At 41.2% G+C, this 27,692-nt stretch overlaps 1 protein-coding gene across 2 annotated transcripts in view; it reads right to left on the bottom strand.

Moving 5' to 3' along the window:
* Nucleotides 1-9,546: 9,546 nt before the first annotated feature.
* CDK19 (cyclin dependent kinase 19) overlaps nt 9,547-27,692 on the bottom strand; it is a 162,484-nt gene continuing 144,338 nt past the window's right edge. For both annotated transcript variants that reach the window (XM_041753324.1, XM_041753333.1), the window contains exons 7-13: nt 26,152-26,295; nt 25,919-25,988; nt 20,712-20,784; nt 20,217-20,314; nt 19,175-19,253; nt 18,226-18,492; nt 9,547-13,901 (exon numbers count right to left, since the gene is read on the bottom strand). In XM_041753324.1, the coding sequence (XP_041609258.1) occupies nt 13,770-13,901; nt 18,226-18,492; nt 19,175-19,253; nt 20,217-20,314; nt 20,712-20,784; nt 25,919-25,988; nt 26,152-26,295 (863 nt within the window). In that variant the 3' untranslated portion in view covers nt 9,547-13,769. The remainder of the gene's footprint in view (nt 13,902-18,225; nt 18,493-19,174; nt 19,254-20,216; nt 20,315-20,711; nt 20,785-25,918; nt 25,989-26,151; nt 26,296-27,692) is intronic.

The raw sequence follows: 27,692 nt of genomic DNA, 5'->3' as shown, positions 1-27,692 counted from the left end.
ATGAGAAAAGTTTCAAATTAGGAAATTGTGCTATATGCTCAATCTGAATCTTCTGTATAGTTCACTAACAAATGCAATTGAACATTCATTATATGTGTAAGGCCCCGGGACTTTCAAAGGTAAACAAAACCAGAAGCATGGTCTTTGCTTTAATATGTGCACTATCAGGGCACCTGGGTGGCACAGACAGTTAGGCATCCGACTCCTGGTTTTGGCTTAGGTCGTGATCTCATGGTGGTGATCTCATAGTTGTGAGATCAAGCCCTGTCAGGCTCCATGCTCAGCACGGAGTCTGCTCAAAATTCTCTCTCCCTCTCTGCATCTCCCACTCGTGTTCTCTCTCTCTTTGAAATAAATGAATAAGTATTTTTAAAAAACAAAACAACAACAAAAAACAAGTGCACTATCTATTTGGTGTCAAGATACAAGTCCCAATGTTAAAATGATACCAGCATAGCTAAGTGATGCAGGGCAACTTCACCAGAGAAGTCACCAGAGAATATTAAGACTACATGAGACACACCTTGAACTTCTGCTTAAAATCTTATTTTCTTTTGTCTAATCCTCACTGGAAATAAAGAACTTGTTACAACAAATTGTACAAGAATTTTTCACATAATTTAGTTGTCAAGAGCCCCCACTTAACCTGTAGTTCTTTGGATCATTGTCCTATGAAAGTTCTCATGAATTACAAATAAGTAATTATATATGAAAACTATGTGCACAGATATATTATAATCAGTGCTAAGCTCTTTGTTCATGCCAAAAGAGCTTTTATATACATAGTACAGATGAGGAAGCAAACATAAATCTAGTCTTGTTTATATGGGAAAAAATGTGTGGGTTTTTTTTAAGCCACTGGAAAAATCAAGAAAGTGATTTTTGAAAAGCTTTTTAGACACATCTGTAGAATTGAAATGCTTGTGATTAAAAGAGCTTAATTCATTTCTACAAATATCTTAGAGGGAAAACGCCTTTGGATTTTCTGGACCCACCTCCTCTGCTCCATGCCCGATTTTCATTTGGACCTTCTCTCTCCTTTGGCCCTATAGCCCATGCCCTGCTCAGTTTGGATGATGGTTCCAACAGTTTCTCCTAAGTGCAGGGCTTTCTGGAGGGGAGCTGTATCATACTGGTTTGGAGTTTGGGCTCAGAGTGCTCCAACTCCAGCAGCCCTTTCCTCCATGGCACTCTCCAGCAGACTGGAGTCTGGGAACAGCCAGACTTACCCACTAAGGGCTACTCTTTTCAGGGGGATCCCTCATGTTGTCTATGTACAGAAAGAGGACCTCTTTCTCTTTTCTCTTCCTCCTGTCCCTTGAGTGGCACAGACCTTTCTAACCCAGCCTATAGGGCTAAAAGGCAAAACTCAGGAGTTATTTTTATTCCTGGTGATCTTTCTCTCAAGATGAATGATCAAAAGTATTGGGAACTGAGGGGTTTTGCAAATCTCTGGACCATGTCCTTGACAGACGTGATCACTCAGGAGGTGGAAGTACAGATAGTAGCTTATGAGAACCACAGTGAGGAAGTGGAGGGACTATGTTCTCTCAGATCTAGACTTCCTGGGTGGCTTCTGCTTCATCTTGCAATTGCATGTCCAGAGAAGACAGTTGCTCTCATTGGTATAATCGTAGCTACAGATAGTACAGAAACACAATTTAGGGCAGCCCCGGTGGCCCTGTGGTTTAGTGCCACCTTCAGCCTCAGGTGTGATCCTGGAGACCCGGGATCGAGTCCCACGGCAGGCTCCCTGCATGGAGCCTGCTTCTCCCATTGCCTGTGTCTCTGACTCTCTCTTTCTCTCTGTATCTGTCGTGAATAAATCAATAAAATCTTAAAAAAAAAAAAAAAACACACAATTTAATGAATTTATTCTTTTTTAAAGTTTTTCTCTCTTTTTTTTAAGATTTATTTATTTATTTATTTTAGAGAGGGAGTGTGTGTGAGAAGGGGGAGGGGCAGAAGGAGAGGCAGAGAGTCTGCCCAAGCAGACACCCCCACTGAGCGCAGAGCCTGTTGCAGGGCTTGATCCCAGGACCCCAAGATCAGGACTTGAGCCAAAACCAAGAGCCAGCCGCTCAACTGACTGAACCACCCAGGTGCCCTTAAAGCTTTTATTTCAATTTCAGTTAGTTAACAGAGTATAATGCGAGCTTCAGGTGCATAGGGGAAATGTCGGAAAGCAAGAGAAAAGGTGATGGGTAATGCTGCCAAACACAGTAAAAGAGTCGCTCATTTTTAGATAGTGTTTCCTTAAAGGATGAACCCGGATGCCTGTTATGTAGGCCCTTGCTTCTAAGAGTGCTCTTTGGCACAATGGGTGATTTCCTTCTTGGCATTCAAATGGCTGACCAGTAATCTATGCAGATATAAATGTAACAAGGGAGATCATCAAATAAAAGAGATAAAGGATATTAAACTTCCTATTTACACTAGAAACACATCCAAGCACATAAAAATTTTGGAGGGAAGAGAAAGCCAATGGAATCCACTTTTACGGAGAGCCGACTATAGGGCAGTCACTCTCCTGGGCACAACACATATTATGTCATTTAACCCTTAAAACTCTATGAGGTAGGTGCTATTTTTTGCATTTTATAGACAATACTGTGAGATTAGAGAGGCTCAGTAAGTTATCTAAGGCCACACAGATGAGAAGTAGACATGCTGGATTTTAAGCCTAAATTTGTCTCTAAAACCTATGTTCTTTCTGTCATGCCATGTTGAGATGGCTGATGTGGAGGTAAATATCACAACTCAGTAATTATTAGAGACTGTAAGTGGCAATTAGTCCTGTGATTTTTTTTTTTTTAAGTAATCTCTGCCATCAACATGAGGCTCAAACTCACAACTCTGAGATCAAGAGTCCCATGCTCTACCAACTGAGCCAATCAGTGATATTTAACCAACTCAATTTTTATGGGGTCTTTTCTGCAATGTGTTGAAAATATAATGGGAATCACGATGAAATAAAATCACGGGACCTTTAGTCAATCAAGATTTTTCTGTTCTTCGACATGAGAAAGGTACTCGGTCCCCCAGAAATGTCAAGATCAGGGATTACGTTCCCCTAAACACTTTTGAGGCTATCACTTGAGGTGACTACAAATCTCTTCTCCTCCTACACCCATCATCCTCATTGATATTCAGTACACTGGCACCACGATGCCAAAAGGTACAGAAGATTTCAAGGAAAATATACAATTTAGAAAAGGATTGTCATTAACAAAAAAGTTGAAGAAGACTTTGTACTCCATGCTTAGGAAACAACAACAAAAAAGATTTTCATATTTACATTAGATAACCTATTTGCTTCTCCCTACTCCTAAAGAATGAGATTAATCTAGTACTCACATGCCATGGAGTTTCCTGGCAAGGTTCGAAGTGTTAGAATTAAGAACCTACCCCCCAAAAAGGAAGGTCAATGGAGCCTAAGGCCATGCAGAAGAGAGGAGGCCCAAGTAGGGCAGAAAAAGGGACAGAAACTGACTCTCACTAAAAGGAGAACCAAAATATGTTTTTTGTTTTGTTTTGTTTTGTTTTTTTAAGGGACAAGAAGGGGGCGCCTGGGTGGCTTACTCAGTTTAGCCTCTGACTCTCTACTTCAGCTCAGGTCAAGATCTCAGAGTCCTGGGATGGAGTCCCACCTCAGGCTCCATGCTCAGCTGAGAGTCTGCTAGAGGATTCTCTCCCTCTGTCCCTCCCTCCATGCTCTCTCTTTCAAATAAATAAATTTTTTTTTTTTTTTTTAAACAGGGGCAGGGGCAAGGCCCTACTCTTTGCCTATAAGATTTAGTACATGATTTAAAGATTGCTCATAGTGAATTTTGGAAAGGCTAAGGGACATGGGCACTCTCATAATACTACTGGTGAAAGTAAATTAATACAGTCTTTTTAGAAGGTAATTTGGGAGCATATATAGAGGAGGAGTATGGTGCAAGTAGTGGTTCTCAAACTTTAGCATGCACAGAATCACCTGGAGGCTCATTAAAACACAAATTGCTGGGCCCCACTCCCAGAGTTTCTGATTCAGCAGTATGGGGGAAGAGTCTGGGAATTTGCATCTCTAACAAGTTCCTACGTGATGCTAATGCCACTGGTCTAGGGAATACACTTTGAGAACCACTGGTATAAATGGTTAGGAATTTGGCTCTGATGCTTTTCAGTTTTGTGACTTATACAAGTTACTTAACCTCTCTCAATGTTGTTTTTCATTTATTAAAAATGGGGACAATGGGGCACCCGGCTGGCTCAGTTGGTGGAGTGTGCAACTCTTGATCTTGGGGTTGTGAGTTCAAGCCCTGTGTTGGGTGTAGAGATTACTTAACAGTAAAATCTTTTTTTAAAAAGAAAAATGGGGACAATAGTGTCTACCGCATATAGCTGTTGTGAGAATTAAGAGTTAATAAAAGTAAAGCGCATGTGGGAAGTGCTTAGTAAATGTTAGGTCAATAAATTTTTTAAAAAATATTTAAAAATATATTATATTTATTTATTTGAGAGAGAATTCATGCTCCCGAGTAAGGGGGAGGGGCAGAGGGAAAGGGAGAAGCAGACTCGCCTCTGAGTAGGGAACCTGACTCAGGGGTCTACTCTAGGACCCTGAGATTGAGACCTGAGCTGAAAGCAGATGCTTAGCTAACTGAGCCACCCAGGCACCCTTCAATAAATGTATTCATAATTTAAAACGTTCATTCTTTTTGACTTGACAATTCCATGTCTAAGTATGTATCTCCAGAGAAATATTTATATTATGACCTAGATGAAGTAAATTCATTTAAAAATATAACTTAACAAAATATTCTTGGCTTAAGAATAGAAAATCTGTAGAGCTCTATTACCTTTAAGGTAATCCAATTTATAATTAAAATGTTTCTCATAAAGAAAACTCCAGAAGTCCTCAATGGTGTCTTCTACCAAACTGCTTAAGGAAGAAATAATCCAAGTATTGCCCAGACTCTCTCAGACAACAGACGATGAAAAAGAGTTCCCAAATAATTTTACGGGCCCTGTATAACTTTGACACTAAACTTGCCAAGGACATCACAAGAAAATTATAGACCAATATCCTTCATGAATATAGATAGAAAAAATTTTAACAAAATATTAGCAAATCTGTTGTCAAAAACGGACCTCTGTGCTCTGGAGCCAAAATACGTAATGCAAAGAGTTTGGGTATAAAGAAGAACAATAGCTTTATTGCTCTGCCAGGCAAAGGAGGCTGCTTCAAAACTGCAAGCCCGCCCAGAGGAAGGGGCTGGGAGTTTTATAGGGATACAGGATCTAGCCAGTTTTGACAGGAATTGTGTACGTGCCACCAGCCTCCTTGGCCATGTCTTCAGGGTGGTATCAGATTCCTGAAACAAAAGGCTAAGATGGGAGGGAGGGTAAGTTTGTAGAAGGGAGGGAAAAGGTTACTTAAAGATTTAAGCATTTATTTGAGAGAGAGAGAGAGAGAGAGAGAGAGAGAGACAGCATGAGTTGGGGGAGGAGCAGAATCTTTCAAGCAGATCCACTGCTCTGAGTGTAGAGCCCCACTGGGGGCTGGATCTCACGACCCTGAGATCATGACCTGAGCTGAAACCAAGAGTAGGAGGCTTAGCTGACTGAACCACCCAGATGCCCCGAGTTTACTTGTTTAAAATCAGGCTTCGCTGAAGCATTAGTGCAGCCATTTTGACTTTTGTTGCACTTTATGCTTTTAAGCAATTCTAAATCCAACTGAGCAAATTGGAAAAATGGTAATACACCATTACCAAAATCTATATTGGTTTCCTAGATTTGTTGTAACAAGTTACCGCAAACCCCGGGGGCTTAAAACAACAGAAACTTATTCTCTCTCAGTTCTAGAGGCCAGAAATCTGAAATCAAAGCATCAGCAAGGCCAAATTCCTTTCAGAGAATTCATCCTTGCCTCTAGTTTCTGGTGACTGACAGCATTCCTTGGCTTGTGGCTTCATCACTCCAGTCTCTGTTTCCATCTTCACAGAGCCTTCTCTTCATGCTTATCTGAGGAATGCAAGGTTGTTTGAACATTCAAAAATCAGTCAAAAAAAAAAAAAATCAGTCAGCATAGCCCCTGATAGACATCCTACATAATTCCCCTCATTTGAACAGGACTTGTGAATATGATGGAATAGGCACATCAGTGATTACATTATGTGGTCTAAAACACTGTAACAGACTAAAGAAGAATTCTCCTGGCAGCCTCCAAGAAGCCAACTACATGTTGTGGAAAAGGCCACATGGCAAAATACAGTCTCTAGGAGCTGGCGATGGTCCTCCTACAGGCAAGTCCTACAACCACAGGAGCTGAAATCTGCCAAAAACGTGATCTTGGAAGAGAACCCCAAGTCTTTAATGAGCTTCAAGTCCCAGCCGTCACCTTGAGATCTGGTGAGACCCTCAGCAGAGGACCCAGTCAATGCATGACCACACTCCTGACCCACATAAACCGTGAGATAATAAATTTGTTTGTGCTAAGCCAAAAAAAATTTTTTTATGTTTATTTATTTAAGGAATCACTATGCCCAACGTGAGGCTCAAACTCACAACCCTCAAGATCAAGAGTCGCATGCTCTTCCGACTGAGCCAGCCAGGCACCTCTCACCAAAGATATTTTTTTAGTGGAATTCATCATATTAACAACATAAAGGAGAAAAATCACATAATTATTTCATATGTAGGAAAGGCATTTAACACAATGCAGCATCTGTTTGTGATTAAAACTCTTGTCAAAGGTGAAGTAGAAAGAAATTTCCTCTATTTGAATAGGGGCATCTATGAGAAACTTTTATCTAACACCATATCTAATGGTGAAATATAGGAATACTTTCTCTCTAAGACTAAGAACCTTACAAAGTGTTCACTCATATTTGTTCTTTTTCAACATTTTATTAGAACTGCTAGCCCATGCATTTAGGCAAGAAAAATAAGTAAAAATTCTTTAAATCAGAAAGGAAGAAGTACAACTATCTTTATTCACAGATGACATGATTGTATATATAAAGAATCTAAGGGAATCCTCTCTCTCTCTCTCTCTCTCTCTCTCTCACACACACACACACACACACACACACACACACACACGACAAGCTATCAGAGCAGTGAAATTGGCAATGTTGCAGGATATAAAGGCAATATGCAAAAGGCAATAGTATTTCTATAAAGCAACAAAATGAAATTTCACCCCTCAAAAATCCTACCTTCCATAAAACACTAGAGAACAATTTGGCCAAGTTCTTTGCAGGTTTGTAACAAAGATTGCCTTTTCTCTAGTTTCCAGTGACCTGTTCCTTATTTCCATCTGAGATCTCACCAGAATGGCTTTCACGTCCATTATTCTACCAACATTCTGTCCATGATTATTGATGTGTTCTCTAAGAAGATGGAAGCTTTCTCTCCAGCTCTCCTCTCTTCTTTCTAAGCCCCCACCAGAATTACCTCTAAAATTTCTTATTTCTAGCATTTACCTCCAGACTCCATGAGCTACTGCCACACGTTTAGGTACTTGTTTACAGCAGTACCCCATGTCTTGGTACCAAAATCTCTATTAGTCTGCATGAGTTGCTGTAACCAACCAAATACCATCAACCGGATAACTTCAACAACAGAATTTATTTTCTCACAGTTCTGAAGGCTGGGAAGTCCGAGATCAAGGTCTGGCAGGGTTTGGTTTCTGTTGAAGGCTGTCTTCCTGGCTTGAAGATGACAACCTTCTTGCTGTGTTCTCACATGGTAGGGAGAGAAGGCTGTGGGGAGAGAGAAGGTAGGGGAAGAGAGCTCCCTAGTGTTTTCTTCTTACAAGGAAACTAACCATTTTAGATCAGGGTTCTATCTTTTTTTTTTTTTTTTTTTTAATCAAGGTCCTATCCTTTTGACTTCACTTAACTTTAATTACTTGGATAAAGGTCTCATCTCCAAATATAGCCACACTGGGGATAAGGGCTTCACTGTAAGGATTTTGAAGGGACACAAATCAGCACCTTTATGTGAAAAAATTCAGTAGTACTTTCTGGAAAAAATCTAAGCAGCAGAAAAAGCCTGAAAAAGCAGAAGTAATGTACTTAATACATTTAAGTCAGTATTTTTGTCTCTGTCCCGTATATTCTCTCATTTAGAATAATTGAACAAATGTTCCTATTAGGCTTGTGTTTTACTTGTCCAAGCTGGCTTTCTATCACCTGCAGGATAAAGTGATGGCTTTAAAATGCCCACCATTTAATATGATCCAGGAATTCTATGCCAAGGTAAAAAAAAAAAAAAAAAAAACATGATGCTAATGACTTGCCCTATTAATCGTCTGTTCTGTGTGGGGTGTCATGACAGATGCTGGGAGTGGAGGAGGAATCAAACCCAGGGGCTGTCCACAAAGAACTTATAGTTGGCTAAGGACATAGACCCCTACTTTCAAAATGATTTTCCCGGGATCCCTGGGTGGCGCAGCGGTTTAGCACCTGCCTTTGGCCCAGGGCGCGATCCTGGAGACCCGGGATCGAATCCCATGTCGGGCTCCTGGTGCATGGAGCCTGCTTCTCCCTCTGCCTGTGTCTCTGCCTCTCTCTCTCTCTCTGTGACTATCATAAATAAATAAAAATTAAAAACAAAAAAACAAAATGATTTTCCCAGGAGTGGTAAGGAGTTTGTACAGTCATCCACATCCTATTACCCAGGTGGCTGGTTAGAAAGGCAGCTATGGGGCACCTGGGTAGCTCCATCAGTTAAGAATCTGCTTTCAGCTCAGGTCATGATTTCAGGGTCCTGAGATGGAGGCCCATGTTGGGCTCCCTGCTCCATGGGGAGTCCTTTTTTTTTCCTCTCCCTCTGTCTCTCTCCCTGCTTGTGCTATCAAATTTTTAAAAATTAAAAAAAAAAATCTTTTTTTTTTTTTTAAAGAAAGAAATGCAGCTATGGTCAAAGAACAGTTTTCTAAGAGCAGTTCTACCCTACAAATAGCACTGTATTGAATATATATACAGTCTGTGTCAAGCAGTGAAGCAACTGGACACGTGCAATATCTATTTTAAATAGAAATGGAAGCTCTGTGTTTATGCCATTTAAACATTCTTCAGTTCACTCCATGATGTCCTTGACCGTTGGAGCAACCATATTAGATTCATCAAGTAAATTATAAGGGGCAGCCAGGTAAAACAGAGTGTTCTTATAAAAAGGAGAAAAACCCAATGCCACTCTACCCACAAAATGCTGCCTATTTGCTTTTTCGAAACCATCATTCTAACTTTTTTTTTTTTTTTTTATAAAAGGGATGCTTTCCCAAGATATGTCTTAAAACCTGTAATTCTGCTTCTGAGGTATATGTAAGCATGGTGTCTGTGGTTTTGTGACATCATAAGCATCCTGAATAAAATAACATATTGCAACTCCCAGGGAGACTTTGCATCTCTGCAGGGCAGAGTATAATCTCAAGAGCTTCTAGGCCTACAGATGAAATTGTGACACTAAAGCTTGTGAACAGGAGTTTTTCTATACTTAAAAGATCCACATAGAAACAAAGTCAATTAAATTTTATTACAACCAAGAATATAAAATAAATGCAGTGTAATTTATTTTAGTTTTAACAGTCATTTCAAGAAGGATGTCAGGACAACTCAAAAGCGGGAAACACTCAGCTCCAAAGTGGCTGCTCCCCCGCACCCCACGGAGCGGCCTGGCTTGGGGGGCAGCTGGCTCTGAGCGGGCACCGCACCTCGCCGCAGGGTGTGGGAAGCGTACGCAGCAGTCATCGCTATATTCATAGAAAGAGGGGGTGCGTGCAGAAAATGGCTGAAAAAAGGGACAAAGACAGGTTCACTTCACAAATAGGAATTATGGGGATTACAAACTAGGCAGTTTAGAAAGGATATACTACATAACATATATAAAAAGTACTTTAAATCGTTGTTAAAAAGGACATCTTCAGTCCAGATTTTGTGTAATACTTTTAGTGTCTACACAGACAAATCTTTAAAAAAATTAAATAGTATTAATTTACTAAATATTTAGGAGATAACAGTGCATTAAGGATTTTTTTTTTTCATATAATACATACATATCACTCCTTTGCAGTGATAGCATAGAAGAGTAAGTATGGCCTTAGGTACAACACATTTTTTAAAAATCCTAAACAATGAACTCTGCTTTATGATATCTGTGACTACTCTTGAAGATGACAGAGGCCCGTACTGCTAAGTTTGATGTAAAACATTACATATACTTGAGTCCTTCGAGCCTCCGGTAGGCTAACTGCTATTTTACTGCCTTTCTCCATTCCCTAGAAAGGTATCACCGTAGAGTTTAGGATTTGCAATTTTCATAGAATTCTTCCTTCATCGTATAGTTTCTGCCACATAGTTTTATCCAAAGCAGATGAGGCTGCAAATCTTACTGTCCGGTGCTTTTGCCTTTTACCTTGAGCCGAGAAAACAGCATCCTTTCAGGGGCACACGCTCAGCAGTTGCTTCGCCAGGAGTGAGGCAGTGAACATGTAGGTAAATATCGTCCCTTTCCATTCTTCAATGTAAATTGTTTCTAAGAGCAAAAGAGTAGTGCAGAAGGCCAAAGTTCTACGTACTAAAGTTTTAAAACCACACAGATATAAAAATATACATGTCCTTGGTTTTTGTATGTTACTGCACGATCTACTTTCATCACAAGGATTGCTTCAGCCTCGTAGTAACGGCCCTGCCACCAGGCTACCTTACCCTTGAGCTCGGCTCCTGGAACGCTTAGAATCCCTTTCGCCAAATGCGTACCTCACCAGAAGGCTAATTTGAAAACTGATTCGTAATATGGAGGGCAGAAAACCTTCACCTTTATTCCTTCCTTCCTTTCAATAACCTCCCTTTGGTTTGGGTTCTCACGGGCTGAGGGGTGAGAACTCCCCACCCCGTATTCTCAGGGAACAAGATGGTAATGAGTATTTGGAGAGGAATGAGGTCATTTGGGGACCACAAAGATAAAATTTTAACCTCAAGAGGCTTCACAGATCTACCTCCAGGTCCCACAGTTTAGGGTCCATTAGAATGTTAAAGGCTTTGTTCCCTGTCCCAAAGGAAATCATGAACCATAATTATTTCAAGGGTAATTGGGCGCCAATGGGGATCACCTACTCCGAGGCAAGAACAAGAACAAATGGGCCAGGGCCAGCATAGTGACCAGAATAATGGGGATATCTGGCCGCATCCTGGAGAACACTGTGGACTAGGAAAAACTGATGAAATGCCCTCATGGTTTTCGTATCAGTTCTGCCGATAAAATTAACTATCTGCAAGGAAAGCAGGGTAGCCCATTGATTATATAAGCACATGTCACAAGATTTGTGTATCAAAGTTGCTTTTAAAGTATTAAGGGGCATGGTATTTTGGTCTCTGCATGTAAGTGGGCTTTTCTCTTATTAAATATAAGTGCCCCCGAAGGGTAGCAACATAGATTCTGTTTTCATTATAATTTCCCACAACCACTTAAGGAGTTTATTCTGCCTATAAGGGCCACCTGACTGTTGTTGAAAGGCTGCTGTGAACATTTCAAATCTGCATTAATGCCTGTTGTGATATTTAATCGCTGGCTTTCTCGAAGGTAGATAGAAACCTCTCCATAACACTGTTTATCACACAGCAGAATTTGGAATAATAACTCTATCCAAATGAGTTTAGAAGTAAACAAAAGGACCTTCATAGTCTTATAAGCCACTCCTATCACCCCACCATGGAATGGATCACAGGCTCCTTAAGGACAGGGAGCATGTCTTGCCCTTTGAGTCTTCCACCCAGCATGGCATTGAGCACGTGGTGAGGGTACAGTGAGCATCTGATGGCCAATAACTATGGACAGTGAGGCTTCAGGGCACAAGACAGGATTTTATACAGGTAGCTACGTTATGCAAAGGGCTATTACTTTCTCATTAAAACAAAACAAAACAAAAACGGAAGGGGTGAATTACCATAGAGACGATCAGAAATTCCTTCCAATGGAGAATGTTCAACTGTTTCATCTTCAATGTCAATGAGTGTCACTATATAGCTTTTATTATTAATAAGCATTATTATGCTGAGATCAGTAAGGTCCTTGCTGGCTACAGTATCACATTAATAGTGCAAAATGTATACTGGCTTCTGTCTAAAATCTTATTTTACTTGTGTATGGACCCAGAGTATCATAACCAGGTAGATAAGTTCACAAAGAATAGTTTTTAAAAAATGCATATAACTTGCATATACAACAATCAGCTATTTCTTCTAGCTCAAGAAAACATTTAAAACAAGGCTGGTGCTGCTAGTAGCATTCAGAAGAACACAAATTTCTTGCCCCTTACATTACAATGGGAGCTCTAAATCTTTACATTTCCTGTGACTCTGGGGAGTGAGGGGCTCCTTTCACAGGCTAAGAAAGAACTCAGCCTCTAATTCATAGATCGTGGAAATGCAAAATACGCACTTTATCTAGTATAGTCGTGTATATACTATCTGCCCATAGTTTTTTAGGCACAATTATTAAGTTTTCTCCTAGGGGCAAAGAAAGCATTCAGTGCAATGAAAAGATTCTTGATAGAATTAAGTTTCAGTAACAACAGCAAAATTATGCATACATAATACATACTTGAAACATGAATAAAACCTAAATTTTTAACATGCTTTAAAAATAGTCACTCTATGTCTAATGCAAATATGAATGGTGAACACTGCTCTTTATTTTAAAAGCAGATTAATTTGCAAATTAATTTGCAGGCTTCTATTTGAGTACTCTTGATTATGTAAAAAAGTTACTCAAGCTAACCCAGACGTGAAGAAACCAACAGTTCTTTAGAGAAGCCAACTTTTATGTACAACACACACTAAAAGCTTTTCCTTCAAAGGTAAGTAACACGTCCTTTGATCAATCTTACTCCTTAAAGAAACCCTAGTGCAGTTAATATTCTCTTCTGCTTTCTGGTGCGGGGCACCAGAGGGCTGCAGTTCATCAAAGCTCTCGAAACCCTTTTTAAGGTAGACTTCGCTACATGAAGGTTAAATTAGAATTCTTCATTACTGAATACTATTCAGAACAAGGTGATTCTGGGAACTACGTTCCATATGAGTGATTGATTATATAAAAACTACCACATACTACAGTTCTTCATAGCATAAAGCATAGTAACTGTAAAGATCTAGGCTGTTTTTGGTTGTAGGTTCCCTCTGTCCCACCATTTGTCTTTTTTTAGACCTTCCCTGAAACTAGATAAATAAAAACGTAATAGTAAAGTACTTTGGGACAGTAACAGTTTCTGTTTAAGACTTCCATGAGCAAAACAGTCATATTCTGTGAAAACAACGTAGTGCTTTAAAAGGTGCATTTTTTTTTTTTTACCTGTGTTGCTAGATCAGTTCATGAAGTATAAAACTATACACCACTGGAGTCGTTTCTAAAACATTAAAATCCTATTAAAAGAGCTTTGAAAAGATAAATCATAGTGATTGCTACAGCATGAGAAAGGTGCACCAGGAGATCCTTCCAAAAAATGCTGAAGGTTACAGAAGTTAAGTGCTGGGATTAGATCAGACGATGTATCAAAGTCACAATGGAACTCATGCGGGGCAAGGGTGTTGGGGAAACTTCACAAAAAAATCTTCTTTAAGTCAATAAAGAAGAGACATCAGTCAGTCCTACAAAATGCTTAGTACGTAGCCTTCCTACCGACGTGGATGCGTTTGAAACGTCATCATCACTTGCATTTTTGGTTCTTGTCAATGCGGACATCATATTGCTGGAGTCTGTGCCCTGGGCCGTGGCGGTCAGTAGCGGTGGCCCTGGTGCGATGGGTGGTACTGCGTGCTCTGCTGGGACGAGGAGGAGTAGCCCAGTGTGCTCTGGGACTGAGAGGATCCCTGGACGCTGCTTTGGTAATTCAGGCGAGAACTGGAGTGCTGGGGAAGCAAAGAGACAGGGGAATCACTGGTGGGAGAAGAGGAAGGCTCAGGATGGTCATCACAACGGGACGCACAGGACACAGGGGCCACTTACGGAGGCTCCTGGTTCAGATCCAGCATTGTGGACAGTGGACAGCCAACTTAAGCTCGCAGCTACACTTTGCTTATTTGGAATCACGGCCTGGCACTGCCGTCACGGCACGTTTCGGCGAGCAAGAAGCCTGGCTGGATTTCTCTGGGACATAAGCTCACGTGGCAAAGAAAAGCGGAGGGGGGAGCCTTATGCTGACCCGCTGCTCTTTACGGTGACCGACCCTGCCAAGTTATTCTTTGTGTAACTGAGATTACACAGTTCTCTGGGCGCCTGCAGGCCTCAATGATCGTTTGGGCACACTGAGTCAGTGGTATCCATAATGTATACTCATGTGCTCTTAATGCCCTCATTATCAATAACAAAGCTATGATTAAGAGATCGTTTTCAGAGAAAAGAATTTTCAGAGGTAGAGGCTAGAGTGCCATCAGCGGCACCACCTGTCCGCCAAAGCACGGCAGGCTGGGCAGGATGTGGCGGCAATGAGTGGGTTTTATAAACTTCAGGCAATATTTAGAATGAAATAAAAGGGGGGTTCATACGTGAAAACACCCTCAAGAGAAAGCAGAGACAAATGTATTTCAATCCAATGGTGTTTTATCGCCTTAAATGAAACATTCATCTTCATGGTACCAGGGACAAATATGCAAAAAAAAAAAAAATCATCTCTAGAATAAGAACATGGGCCTAGTTAACGATAAGCACAGCTGGACCCAGGGCCTTCAGCTAAGCTCAGAAGGCTGGATTTTCCTGTGAGTAAAGCAGGAAAGATCTTAACTAATAAAACCATCACTTGGAGTAAAAACTGTAAGTGACCCTGAAGGTGGCATTGGGGGTTAAGGGAAGGACAGCTCAGCAGGGCGTGCAAACGCTGCCAAACTGAACTAGCAACATCGGGTCTGACACAGCAGGGCCATAGGAGGGCCTTGGTGAAAACCAGCTCCACGTCGCCCCCTCCCTGTCACAGGACTCTGGCCAGGTCTAGAGAACACGACAGAGTCACTCCTGTCAGTTACGGGGATCGCGGCTACCAGGCGTCACCAGGACCAGCGCCAGCTGAGACCACCTCGGCTTGGGGGGACAGTCCGCAGGCGCCGAGGAGGCCTGCAGGCGCCCAGAGACTGCTGAAATCCCTTCAAAAGGGGGAATTTTTGCACCAAACTATGCGACTCCTCAGATGTTGGCCCCTCTATATGCGACCACTTCGAAAAGGCACCTGCACTGAAGGCCCTGCCCAGGTGGCCTCCGGGCTCGCTGCCCGACGGGAGGGGCCGCCGGGCCCGAGCCAGGCCTCCGCCCGACTTCACAGTCCGCTCGGGGAACTTCCCACCCCCCCGCCCTACCTTGTTCCTCGCGTGACTTGTCCCGTGTTCGGCTTTGTGTGCCGTGTAAGGAGCCGAGTTACGCACGGGGCCAAGTGTCGCTGCTGGGAATCCTGCTGCACCTGCTTTATGACCGAATGTGGAGACACAACTCGCGTCCGCGCCTTCGCGGCGTGTTCATGACACCAGTCGTGTTAGTGTAAGAAGCCTCTCATGCTTTCGGATTCACATGTTTTATTTTTTAAGTTTATTATGAAAAACATGTTCTTTACACCCAAGCCCTCCGATTGCTGGGCTGGCTGTGATCCCTGGACTTTAGCAGATGCGATTCAGCACAAAAGCTCCTCTACACTAGGCAAAGGTGGGGAAATGGGAGTCGTGGGCAGGTGCAGCGGGCCTCTCCCACCTCCACGCCACACTGACCTCTCCAACGGAGAGCTCTCTCTCCCCAGCCCATACGCACGCCTGCTTCATTTTGAAGCAGATGGCACGGCGTGGGCCAAAGAAAAGCATTTTGAGGAATTCTTGGATTTGAAAGGAAGGCAGTAGCTGAGTTATCTGTCCACAATGGGACTCCACTCAGGTTAACATAACAGAATCAGAGACACAAAGATGCACCAGGATGAGATAAAGGCCTGGTGCTCACACAATAGGAATAAACTATTGTTGGGGAGGGGGATGGACTTTATATATATTAAAAAATTCAAATACGTTCACGGCTACTACCCAAACAGCAAGCGGTTTTTAGTAGATCAAAATGAAGCCCTGATTAGTGTTCGTTGTGCTTAAAGAAGAAAACCGTGAGTCCCAAATGGGGTGCCTTAGGCCAAGTCACCAAACCAGAGCTGAAGACCTAACTGCAGTTTCAACTCTCCCCCTGCAATGTAGTCTACCAGGTCAGTCAGGAAATCTGGTGGGTGCCAAAGAGTCGGCCTCCTGGGGCCTCTCCTTTCCCTCCAAGGAAGACAGGTAATTTGCACGGTAAGAGCCCTACCCTTTCCCTGAGGGAAAAGCGACCCCCCAACTGGAACAATCTTCTTTTCTCTTTTGCCAGTAAGGCTCTTGCCCGGCCCTCCTTCCTACCAAGGCTTCCATGTTGTACCCGCTCCTGGGAGCTCCCCTGCACTTGCTAGATGGGACGCTGCCCAGTTCACAAGCCATTTAATAAAGCCAACCCGACCTTCAAATTTACTCTGTCGTCTTTTGTTTTTCACCCTGTAGAACCAATGGAAGCTCTATGGCGTGTACTCCTCGGCGTGCAGGGACTCTTCCAAGAGAAGGTTTCAGAGAAGAGGTTGTGTGGAAACAAATTAGTTTGCAGATACATTCAAAATGGAAAGCCAGCTGAGGCAGCTATTTATTGTGTCTTTCTTGGTAAATGTTTCTCTTGATTCGGGTTCCTTATCAGCAAGTTTATGGTTTCCTTGCCAGTGGTTTTGTTTTCTATTATCTCTATTCTCCTGCTCCTATTCCACTAGCAGTACCTTGAGGTTCTAAATCTTTTTTTTTTTAAGGTTTTAAGGGTTCTTCGCTCCCCCCCCCCCCCTTAGATCTTAGCTGGTTACTTTCCTTGAAAATGAAGGCTGTTTTAAAAAAAAAAGAAAGAAAGAAAATGAGGGTTTTATGGGGTTTTGTAATGTTCCCTATGGTTTTCACGGGTATTTTTATCTCTCTCTCCCCCCATACTAATAATCCTTAGACTTTTTTCCCTTTAATTTCCCAAATTAGTAGTACAATCCATAGAGGCCACTTTTAGACTGTAGACTTGAGCAGTGCAAACGTGATCCAGGCAAAAGGGCCCCATAGGGAACCCCTGACTGAACACAGGCCCATCGGGGGACCCACCTCAAGACATCCCTAGGCCCTCACTGACCAATGGGCTACTTACAACCAGGCAGTTACCAGAACAGGGATGGTTCCATGGCCGTCATACCTCCTCACCCTTCCTATCTCCCCACCTCCTGCTTTAACTATGGCCCTCACCCTCCTTGCTGTCCTGCCGGGGGGCTCCCTTGAGGAGGATTCAATAAACCTTGATCTCCTCTGTTATTCTTTCATGGCCTGGACTACCAGCTGCCACTGGCTTCCACCCATCCTTGTCCCACACTTGGGGGCCCCCATCCCATGGAGAGAGACACTACATTTAGGCAGATACCACACAACTGTAGGGTGTTGTTGTTGTTTTTTAATCTTATTAATAAAAAGTATTTTCTAGTCTCAAAAATACTTCTAGTGAGATTGAACAGTGATTTCTGCAACATCTCAATCTTAATCCCTTTCTATGTTTGCAATGGCTACTTACTGATTATTTCCTCTCAGGGACAGCAAATCTTTCTCAAGTGGGCAGCTTATTTTGCCCAAAATAAGCTGCCGCTCCTCTCTCTTTCAACTGCTTATTCTGACCCAAAGCTGACAGGCAGCTGGAAGGCTAATATGAGAAATTTCCTTTGAGCAGGGAGATGCCCGCCTCACTTTCCCTCCTCCGGAAGTCAGGAAAAACAAGCCAAGGAACAAAATGTTTCACAATTACAACGAAATATGACCCAAATCTTCATTTTCATGTCATGCCCTAGAAACAGGATTGTACCATTTGTACAGTCAAACTTTAGAGTTCAGTATCACTGGAGTCTAAAAGGCTCTAGGATCAAATTGACTTCTGGGTTGTCTGGGAGGCTCAACTGCTTGAGCGGCTTGCCTTTGGCTCAAGTCGGACCCTGGGGTGCTGGGGATCCAGCCCCGCCTGGGGCTCCTGGCTCAGTCTCCCCATTCAGCCCAGGGTCTGCTTCTCCCTCTGCCCCTCCCCCTGCTGTGTTCTTGCTCATGCTCTCTCTTTAAATAAATTTTAAAAAAACAATCGACACTCCATTTCATAAAAAACCCTTGACCAGAACAGAATCGGAGGGGGTACCTGATAATCTGACGGCATGACAGGCCCGCCGGAGTTGGCACCCGAGGGCCCCAGGCGGGGCTTCTTGCTGGGGGGCACCTGCCCGAGGCCCGAGTCCTGGCTATGCTGCAGGCCGCCACCTGCACCCCCGGCCCCTGCGCCAGCCCCGCCCGTGGTCCCGTTGGTCTGGGTGCTGTTCTGCTGTGGTGCCGGCGCCTGCGGGGGGGCTGCCGCCTGCTGGGGGGGCGCTGGGGGCTGCTGATGCTGGTTCTGTTGCTGCTGCTGGTTCTTGCAAGAAAAGGAAGAAAGGCAAACTTGGTATGGAACTAAATGAACAGGGCGGTGGTTGCTTTCATTTTCCTTTTCTCTTTTTTTTTAACAGGACATTGATTCCTTAGTAGGCTCACTGGGCTGCCCAAGGACCAAGCTGGAGAGCCCCTCTGGGGTGGGGATGCCAAAGTGACTCCAGCCGGATGCTGCGCATCCCCTAAGGTCAGAGTACTGAGTCCTGAACACGATTCATTCTCCGAAGTTCATCTAGATTGCACACTCATCCTCCACATCAGTCCCAGACATCCGGCCGGAAGGCATGCAGCACCCAGGAAGCTGTTCTGCTCTCAGGAAACCAGCTGTGATGGTCTTCTCCATCAGGAGTTTGGAAAAGTAGAGGGATATGGGGAGGGCCTGATATACCCAGTTACCAGCAAAGAATAAGACCCTTTGAAAGCAGCCTGCATAAAGTGACACTGAACAAATGAAACCCAACAATTAAGAACCAGGGAATGAAACAGGCTAGAAATCATTTATCTGTAAACTTACTAGATTTCAAGTTCGCAAAGTACATCTGCAATCATGTAAATACATAATTAAAGGCAGTTAAATACGTAGTAATCATTCAATTATAGTTCCCTAAATTCTCTTTTTGCCTCCCTTATTCTCTGGAAGTGATGTGTACCGTGTAGCTTTATACCTTGTCACCTTTCTCTTCAGGTTCATCTTCATTAAGGAATTCTCGTTTGGGGTATGGAATCTGGCAGCCAGCAAACACACTACAACACCATTTAAAAAAAAAAAAAAAGAATATACATCACGACCTAAAATCTACAGTTATCATTGACCTTGTTAACTTAAAATTCCACTTTTTTTCTTAAGCTATGTCCCACTCTTCAGCTCTAGCTAATATTTGCGGGATGCCTCCCAAGACAACTGAATTCAAGCAAATAAGAAAAGAATTTGTGGGGTGCCTGGGTAGCTTAGTTAGTTAAGTGTCTGACTCTTGATTTCGGCTCAGGTCAGGATCTCAGGGCTGTTACATCGAGCACCGAGTCGGGCTCTGACCCGCGCTGGGCACACGTGCGCCGAGCCTGCTTGAGATTCTCTCTCTCCCTCTGCCCTTCACCCCCACCCCCTTCTCTCTCTGGAAAAAAAAATTGTCTAAGTTTTATAATAATTACCATTTTCAGTAACAAATCTTAACTGCTGTTAGCTAGTTGACATATATGATGGGGAAGTTTCTCCACAGAAAATTTATTAGCACACAAAACAAAATTGAATTTGTAATTGCCTCAACAATGAAAATACTCCCTCCCCCCCAGAAAAGCTGCATCTTTTATGTGTGCTAATAAACACAAGCACGTGGGTGTAACAAGGAGGGGGAAACACAGGGGTTTTGGTAGTAGAGTGGACACACAGACTTTTAAATTCTTAGTTCCCTACTGGTTTGGCTTAAACTTATCTGGCTGACTGACCTCTCAAAGTCCCACCTGTTCTCAGCTTCAGTTTTTTTCTGTAACCCTGAGTAATGGTCCTTTCTAAAATACTTGTTTCCATTCACACCTCTCTATGGCTTTGCCTGTTTCAGAATACGGGCCCTTTCTCTTGAGTACTTTTTCTCTGAGGTAGTATTAATGGAGAACTTGTAATGCTGCAGTAACAAGGGCTTCTCTTACTTGCAGCCACCATCCAACACCCCCGACCTGGAGCAAAGAACACAGAACACGTACAATACGTACTCTAATGTTGGCAAGGGGTCCTCCTGAAAATAGGGATCCTGCAAAGCCTGCTCCGAGGTAATTCTTTTGGTTGGATCCATAGTAAGGAGTTTCTGAAGCTAGAGTAACACATAAGAAATTGATAGCACATGGAAAGACTGCTTATCAATGTTTTGACTTTTGTATTAAGGTCTAGCAGGATTAATATCAGATGCCATTTTGCAGAGCTCACCATGCTATTAGGACACCACACACATTTATGTGAAATTGGCAGAAATCATTAGCATGAAGGCCCTTTGAGAATATAATTTTTTTTCCTGCTGATAAATCTTTGGGAAAAATTAAGTCTAGAAATCAAGGGTGACATCTTAAAAGAAAAGTATTTAATTTTGCATCAGCCCCCAACAATTTCTTTTCTTTCTAAAGGGAAGGAATAGCTGGCACAATTCCATGTTGAATGGGATGGGGTGGGCCTGTGCTATGGACCCAACTTCCATCTGGAAGAGAAGCACCTACCAAGAGGAACACTTTGCTGTCAGGCTTGACCTTGTGTTTCTCCATGTACTTTATGAGGCTACTGTTGGCGTACCTGCAAGGACATGACAATCACACATCACTGGGAACACTCACGTTTTGTTCTGCTTCGCTTCATTTTTTCAAAAAATGTTCATTTACTTAAGTACAGTTTACACAATTTGTATTTTTTAATGGAAAGCTCCCAGATTGGTTTTCCCATAAGGTACATGTTTAGGCCATTGTTTTTTCTAATAAAAGTACACATAACTGAATATTGGTAAATGTGGGAAGAAGCAGGGATTGTTAAACACCACACCTAAGAGTTTCTATTGTCACAGTTGCTTGGGGGGAAACAACTAACCATTAGAATTGAAAATGTGAACAACCTAAAATCTAGCAATTCCTTTCCTAGGTACATAGTCTAAGAGATTCCTTTGTGCATGTATATCACAGGATACATGGGCAAGAATGTTCTTAGCTGCATTTCTATAGTAGAAAAAAACTGTAAACAACACCAATGTCTATCCACTAAAGAATGGGTACGTTGTTATGTGTTATACAATAGTAAAAATGAGGGACGCCCGGGTGGCTCAGCAGTTGAGCGTCTGCCTTTGGCTCAGGGCATGATCCAGGGATCCAGAATAGAGTCCCATATCAGGCTCCCTACGGGGAGTCTGCTTCTCCCTCTGCCTATGTCTCTGCCTCTCTCGTCTCTCATGAATATATAAAAATAAAATCTTTTTAAAAAATAATAAAAATGAATACAGAGGTTGTGTGGGGAATAAAAGCCAACTGGAGAAGAAAATACAGACTGTAATATAATTTATATAAAGTTCTGAGATATATTAAACTGAAACAGTAATCCATTTAGAGATATGTCCATCTATAGCAAAACCAGAATGAAAAATGCAGAATGATAATTACAAATTCAGAATAACGTTTACTCACTGGGAGGGACATGAACAGGAAGGCAGGGTGCACAGAGCACCTCAGTAATCTTAGTGATGTTTTATTTCTTATGCTGAAGGGTGGGTAGGGGGGGTATTCATTTTATTATTCTAAATAGACTATGTATCGTGTTTTTGTTACGTATTTTCTTTCCTACATATGAAAAATTTCACAAAATCTTATGCTGAAGGGTGGGTAGAGGGGTATTCATTTTATTATTCTAAATAGACTGTGGATCATATTTTTGTTACGTATGTTCTTTCCTACATATGAAAAATTTCACATTAAATTTTCACATTTATGGTGGAAAATTTAGAGAATACAGAAAACTCTAGAGAAGAAAACTGATAGTCAAGTAAGTCATTCAGTGATTAGAAGAAAAAAAAAACAAACAAACCAAAACACTGTTGAGATTTTGCTGATTTTTCCTTTGGCATTTTTGCTATGCATCTATGTCTGATTCAAACACAGAGGAGTTTTTGTTTTTGTTTTATAAAATCAGGGTCATACTGTACAGACTGCCCTCTTTTCACTTAATAATAAACTTCTTTCCTTGTCTACCACTCCCTAAACTACTAATTTGCAGGGGTTGTATATTCCTACTGTTCTTGATGTTGTTTGTTTCACAATAGTTAAGAAATCTGTGTCCTTGTAGGTTAATCTGATCTGCATGGTGGGGAGACAATGCTGCACAGCAGGTGAGGATCAGAAAGGATTTACCAGTTCGTCAACCCCAGTGAAAGCCTAGGTTCCTCCTCTGAAAGCTGAGGATTATAATCATACCTATCTAATAGCGTTGTTGTTGTTGTGGGGACCATCCGAGAAAGTGCTGCTAAGGGCTTAGCACCATGCCTGACATAGTAAGTACTTGGCAAGCCATGTGTGACTGCTCTGATTGCTCCCACAGGATAAATTCTTGAATTTCTTAGGTCAGAGGAAAGGGACATTTCAAAGCCATTTTTATGTGCTACAGAACGAACCTTTCTACACAGAGCTGGCCCTAAGACAGGCAGCATGGGTCCCTGAGAGCCTGCATTTTTAGCAAGGTCTCCAGGTGATTTGTATGTAAATTAAAGTTTGAGAAACACTCTGGCTCAGCAGTCACATTCAAGGAAGAGTGCCCATTTTATCATACCCTTCCCTAGGTATGTTCATTCTTAAAATCTTTGCCATGTGTATTGATTTAAAATTTTCTTGGGGTGCCTGGCTGGACCAATTGGTAGAGCATGCAACTGAATCTCAGGGTTGTAAAGTTCGAGCTCCATGATGGATGTAGAGATTGCTTAGAAATAAAATCTTAAAAAAAAAAAATTGGGGCAACCCGAGTGGCTCAGTGGTTGAGTGCCACCTTCATGCCAGGGCGTGATCCTGGAGATCCAGGATCGAGTCCCATGTCAGGCTCCTTGCATGGAGCCTGCTTGTCTCTATGCCTGTGTCTCTGCCTCTCTCTCTCTCTCTCTCATAAATAAGTAAATAAAATCTTTTTTTTTAATTATTTTTTTTACATTTTTTTCCCTCCAGTAATGAGGAACATTTTTATTAGCAAGGTAGCTACTAAGTTTGTTAATGGGAAGAAATTTTAAAGTTTATGTAGAAATGGAGTTTGTCTACATAAATCTCTTTGGTCTTTATGTTGCATCAACTGATTTCTTGGGTTAACTCTAGATTCTAAGTTATTTGTTTCCATCATAATATCAGGTGGAATGTGATATTGAATGCTTATTGGAACAATCAATTTTAAAGTCGACTTAGAGATTTCCTTTTAGTTCCATTTTCACCTTGCCTTCTACTGAGCTAACAAGAGCTGACACTCTGGAAAGATTATAGAAGCTTATATCACTATCCTTCCCAATTCACTTAAGAGGAATTTTGGGGGTTCTTTTCATTTGATATAATGAAAGAAAGTTATTTTACTTTTTATGTCATTTAAAATGATGCTTTCTGGAATTCTTAAATTATATTTTACTTCAGTGACTGGTATGTATTCTATTAGATTTAGCTAATTTTTAATAAATTCCTTTCATCTTACCCATCACTAGCCTCTTTCATGGGGGTAGAACCGTTTGCATAAGAAGTACAGGCTCTTACTGCTGAGCTTTTCCTATTACTTTTCCAACTGAATTTCATTTATCTTTTAAAACTTCTCTCCTTTTATTTCTGGTTACTGTAAACACTATCATTTGATGTGAAAATTTTCCTTTAGTCTTTAAACACTTAGATGAATGTTAAGTGCTTACATTAATTTTCTTCATCTTTTACACTACTAGTATGTCTTCAATTACTTGTACCACTTTCATTAATACCCATTTGACAAGTCATTAGTGAGCATGTACTTATGTACCAGGCCCTGGAGACACAGATAATGGTGTATAAAGTCGACATAACCCATACTATCTAGAGGGAGAGGCAGGTAAGTGTTCTAAAGCTAACTGTGGTGCAAAGTCATCAGTGCTGAGAGGAGCAGCAAGGATGTCACAGTACAGAAGGGGACTACCTAACTCAGACCTAGAAGGGCAATGGAGGCCTCAGCAGGCAAGTGATGCCTAAGCCAAGATTGAAAGGATAAGCAGAAAGGAAGTTAATATGAGAAGTTAGAATGAGTGGGAGGAAAGTATATCGTAGACTAAAGGAACAGCATGTGTAAAAACCCAAAGGTAAAGAAAAAAAAAAAACCAAAAAACAAAACTCTGGGGTTTTCAGATTCTTTTTTTTTTTTTTTTTAAGATTTTATTTATTTATTCATGAGAGACACAGAGAGAGAGGCAGAGACACAGGCAGAGGGAGAAGCAGGCCCTATGCAGGGAACCCAATGTGGGACTCAATCCCAGGTCTCCAGAATCACAGCCGGGGCTGCAGGTGGCGCTAAACCACTGAGCCACCTGGGCTGCCCGGGTTTTCAGACTCTTAAAGAAATTCATGATGTCCAGGCTATAGAATAAAAAGTAGACAGTGGTTTAGTAGATGATGGTGGTGCAGAAGCCAAAGCTCTGTAAGTCACACTCAGAATTTAGAGTACAGTGAATTAAGAGCAACTAGGAGACCAAACATGATCAAATTTGCTTTTGGCCACGACTGCAGTATAGACAGTGAGTGTGAATGAAGATTGGAGGTCTTCCACTTGGAAGACCACTGCAGGATCCTAAGTGAGAGAGAGTTGCTGTCTGGACTGTAATAGTGACAAGGTAGATGGAGAGAAATACAAAGAACTGACTAGATTTACTAATTGTTTGAACCCTGCAGGGTAAAATGGAAGAGAATGGGATAAGAGAAGATCAGGCATATCTCAGGTCTTGGGCTGGAACAACTAGGTGAATCATGGAGTCATTTCCTAAGATAGGAAATACAGCGGGAGGAAGGTGTGGGAGGATAGATGATGAGTTCAGTTTTGGACACTGAACTTGAAGTGTTTATGGAACATTCACGTTGGGATTCCAGAAGGCAATTAGATAAGTGGGTCTGAAACCTGGGAAAAGAGATCTGAGTCAGATGCAAAAACTGGGAGTTATCAGCGTAATCAGTGGTAAATTGTGGCCAATGAAATCAGAGAAACTGCTCGGGAAAATGTCCAGAGTGAGAAGAGAGTCCAAGACAGAACCTTGAGCAATAGGAGTGCCTTTAAGAGGCAGAAGAAAAACACCCCACCGGGGACCGTGGAAGAGAGAGGCCAAAAATGTGTGGTGCCATTTCCTACCTTTCTTTATCATGCCTGCTTTCATTCTTACATGTCATCCTGTCCTGAAATTTTCCTGTTAAGTTGCCCAAAAGAGAACCCCTTTCACCTTTTCCTCTAGGCGTGCGCATTTACAACAAACCCCTCTCACGCTGTCCCCTTTATTCTCTCATTTCTACTCAATATACACCAGTGTGTTTTACTCGGCTTCTGGGCCATGCGTTCTTCTTTCTGCTATACTTCCTGGTTGTCTAACCCAGCATTTCGCTCACCGGTCATTATTCAGATAAAGATAAAAATCACAGTTGTGGCCTTGAACTGAGCCCTCATCATGCTAAAACAGGAGAGACATTTAAATGCTATACTGACCCTTAAAATTCTTAGAAGTCTGTAAAATACTACAGTCTAAGCCTGACATGTACATTAGCAACATCTGGAATATCTTCTTTAAATCATGAGCATAATTAATATATTAAAACCTAAAATCTAAATGTCTGGTTTAAACACTAATCTGTATCTGGTTTCTAAAAGGATTGATTGAGATATTCCCATTGAAGTTACTACTTATATTTAATATGAAATTACTTACGTTGTTCTTCTAAAGTCTTTCTGAAGTGTGGGGTACTCTGGCATCTTTCTAATATCTTCCCAATCTTTATCTTACAAAAAAATATCAAATATTGTTATAGAAAATAATGTTACTTATATTTAAAAATCTACTTATGTTAGCTTAAAAATAGACATAAAAATAAAATATGCTTTTGAAAAGGAATTATTTTGAAATATGACTCCAATGTTATTTTGAAAAGAAAAATAAATTACCTGCAGGAAACCCCATGACACTAAATATCCGATCTAGTTGATCATGATGAAAGGGATTGCTTGTTTTTATATCTTCCTGACGACAGTGAAAAATAGGTTCTGAAGTCAACAATTCAGCAAATATGCAACCTATTGCCCATATATCTATGAAGGAAGAAAAACAAGTTTTGTACAGACTTATTATATTTCTTGGGTTATAATCCCTGAGTATTTTCACAACCTACATATAAAAATAGTTTTCAGTGATGGAATATACAAAGTATGACAACCATATTAAGAAAACATATAAAAACATATATATATATATATATATATATATGACATGAAATAGCTGTATCATTACATAACAGATTAAAAGCCAAATATAAAAACATTGATTTGTAAATTTTCTAATCAAGATACACTTGGGAAACTCAATTTAGCAAGCAATGAATTTACACCTAGGCAAAAGCTTTTCCCAACCATTGTGAATAATGTAGTCACTGAAGCATTCAACTGATAATTTAATGCAGGTAATACTCATGACCCAATAGACTAAACAATGTCATCATCATCAGGTATAGTGAGACATTCCTTTAAGGCAGTCAAATGCACAACAATAGATCATAATTTCTGATGCATGAGTGTAGATAGACAGTACAGACCATATAACATGACCTGGAAAAGCTCTACTTTTGTTGGAAAGACTACCAATTTCAATTTTTTCAACAAACTGTAAGGTCTAGAAGCTGATAAATACAAGTGTCTACAGGTATGGCATGACACCATAGAGACAGATATTATTTGAATATATTCACTTGGATTAAGCTGTTCCAATCCTCTAACACTCCAAGATAAAGTTAGGCATCTTTAAAAGTTTTACTAACTATTTTAAATCACCAGTGATAGATTATTCTATCTGGATTTTACATGTTGAAAAACTGTAATTTTGATTCTAAGACTATAATAATACATTCACAATGCTTTGCCAAATGTACGAGTGAATTGATTTGTGTCTCTCATGAATAAATGAAATCTTAAAAAAAAAAAAAAAAAAAAAGAAAAGAAAAGGACAGAAGCCAGGATCCAGATTCCTCTGAGAATTGCTAAGAAAAAGAACCTTAGTGCAGCAAGTAATGTTAAGTTCTGGGATTTCTTGCCTCCTATTAACCTCTAATTTTAAATGGTCATCTGGCTCTTGTATCATCTATACCATTTCTCAGCTCTCATTCTTCTATCAACGATGTGTTCCTCCCTCCCTCCACACACACACACACACACACACACACACACACGTACGCACAACTGCTATCACTCCTCTTCCCCCCTAAATCACTCCATGAAACTTCGTGATATCAAATCATCAAACTCTTCTTTTATATGTTCTGAATAGAAATAATACTCATTTCTGACATGAACCAGGTATGGAGAAGAGTAAGAACAAGTGAATGTGTATGCATTTGTTGTATTTATAATGTCTGCTATGATATGTGAAGCTGGGATGCCTGGGTGGATCAGTGGTTGAGTGTCTACCTTTAGCTCAGGTCGTGATCCCAGGGTCC

Source organism: Vulpes lagopus, chromosome 1, assembly GCF_018345385.1.
Source record: "Vulpes lagopus strain Blue_001 chromosome 1, ASM1834538v1, whole genome shotgun sequence".
In the NCBI taxonomy this organism is placed as follows: domain Eukaryota; kingdom Metazoa; phylum Chordata; class Mammalia; order Carnivora; family Canidae; genus Vulpes; species Vulpes lagopus.
The sequence above is the reverse complement of the archived record's forward strand: the minus strand, read 5'-3'. Positions and strand labels throughout refer to the sequence as shown.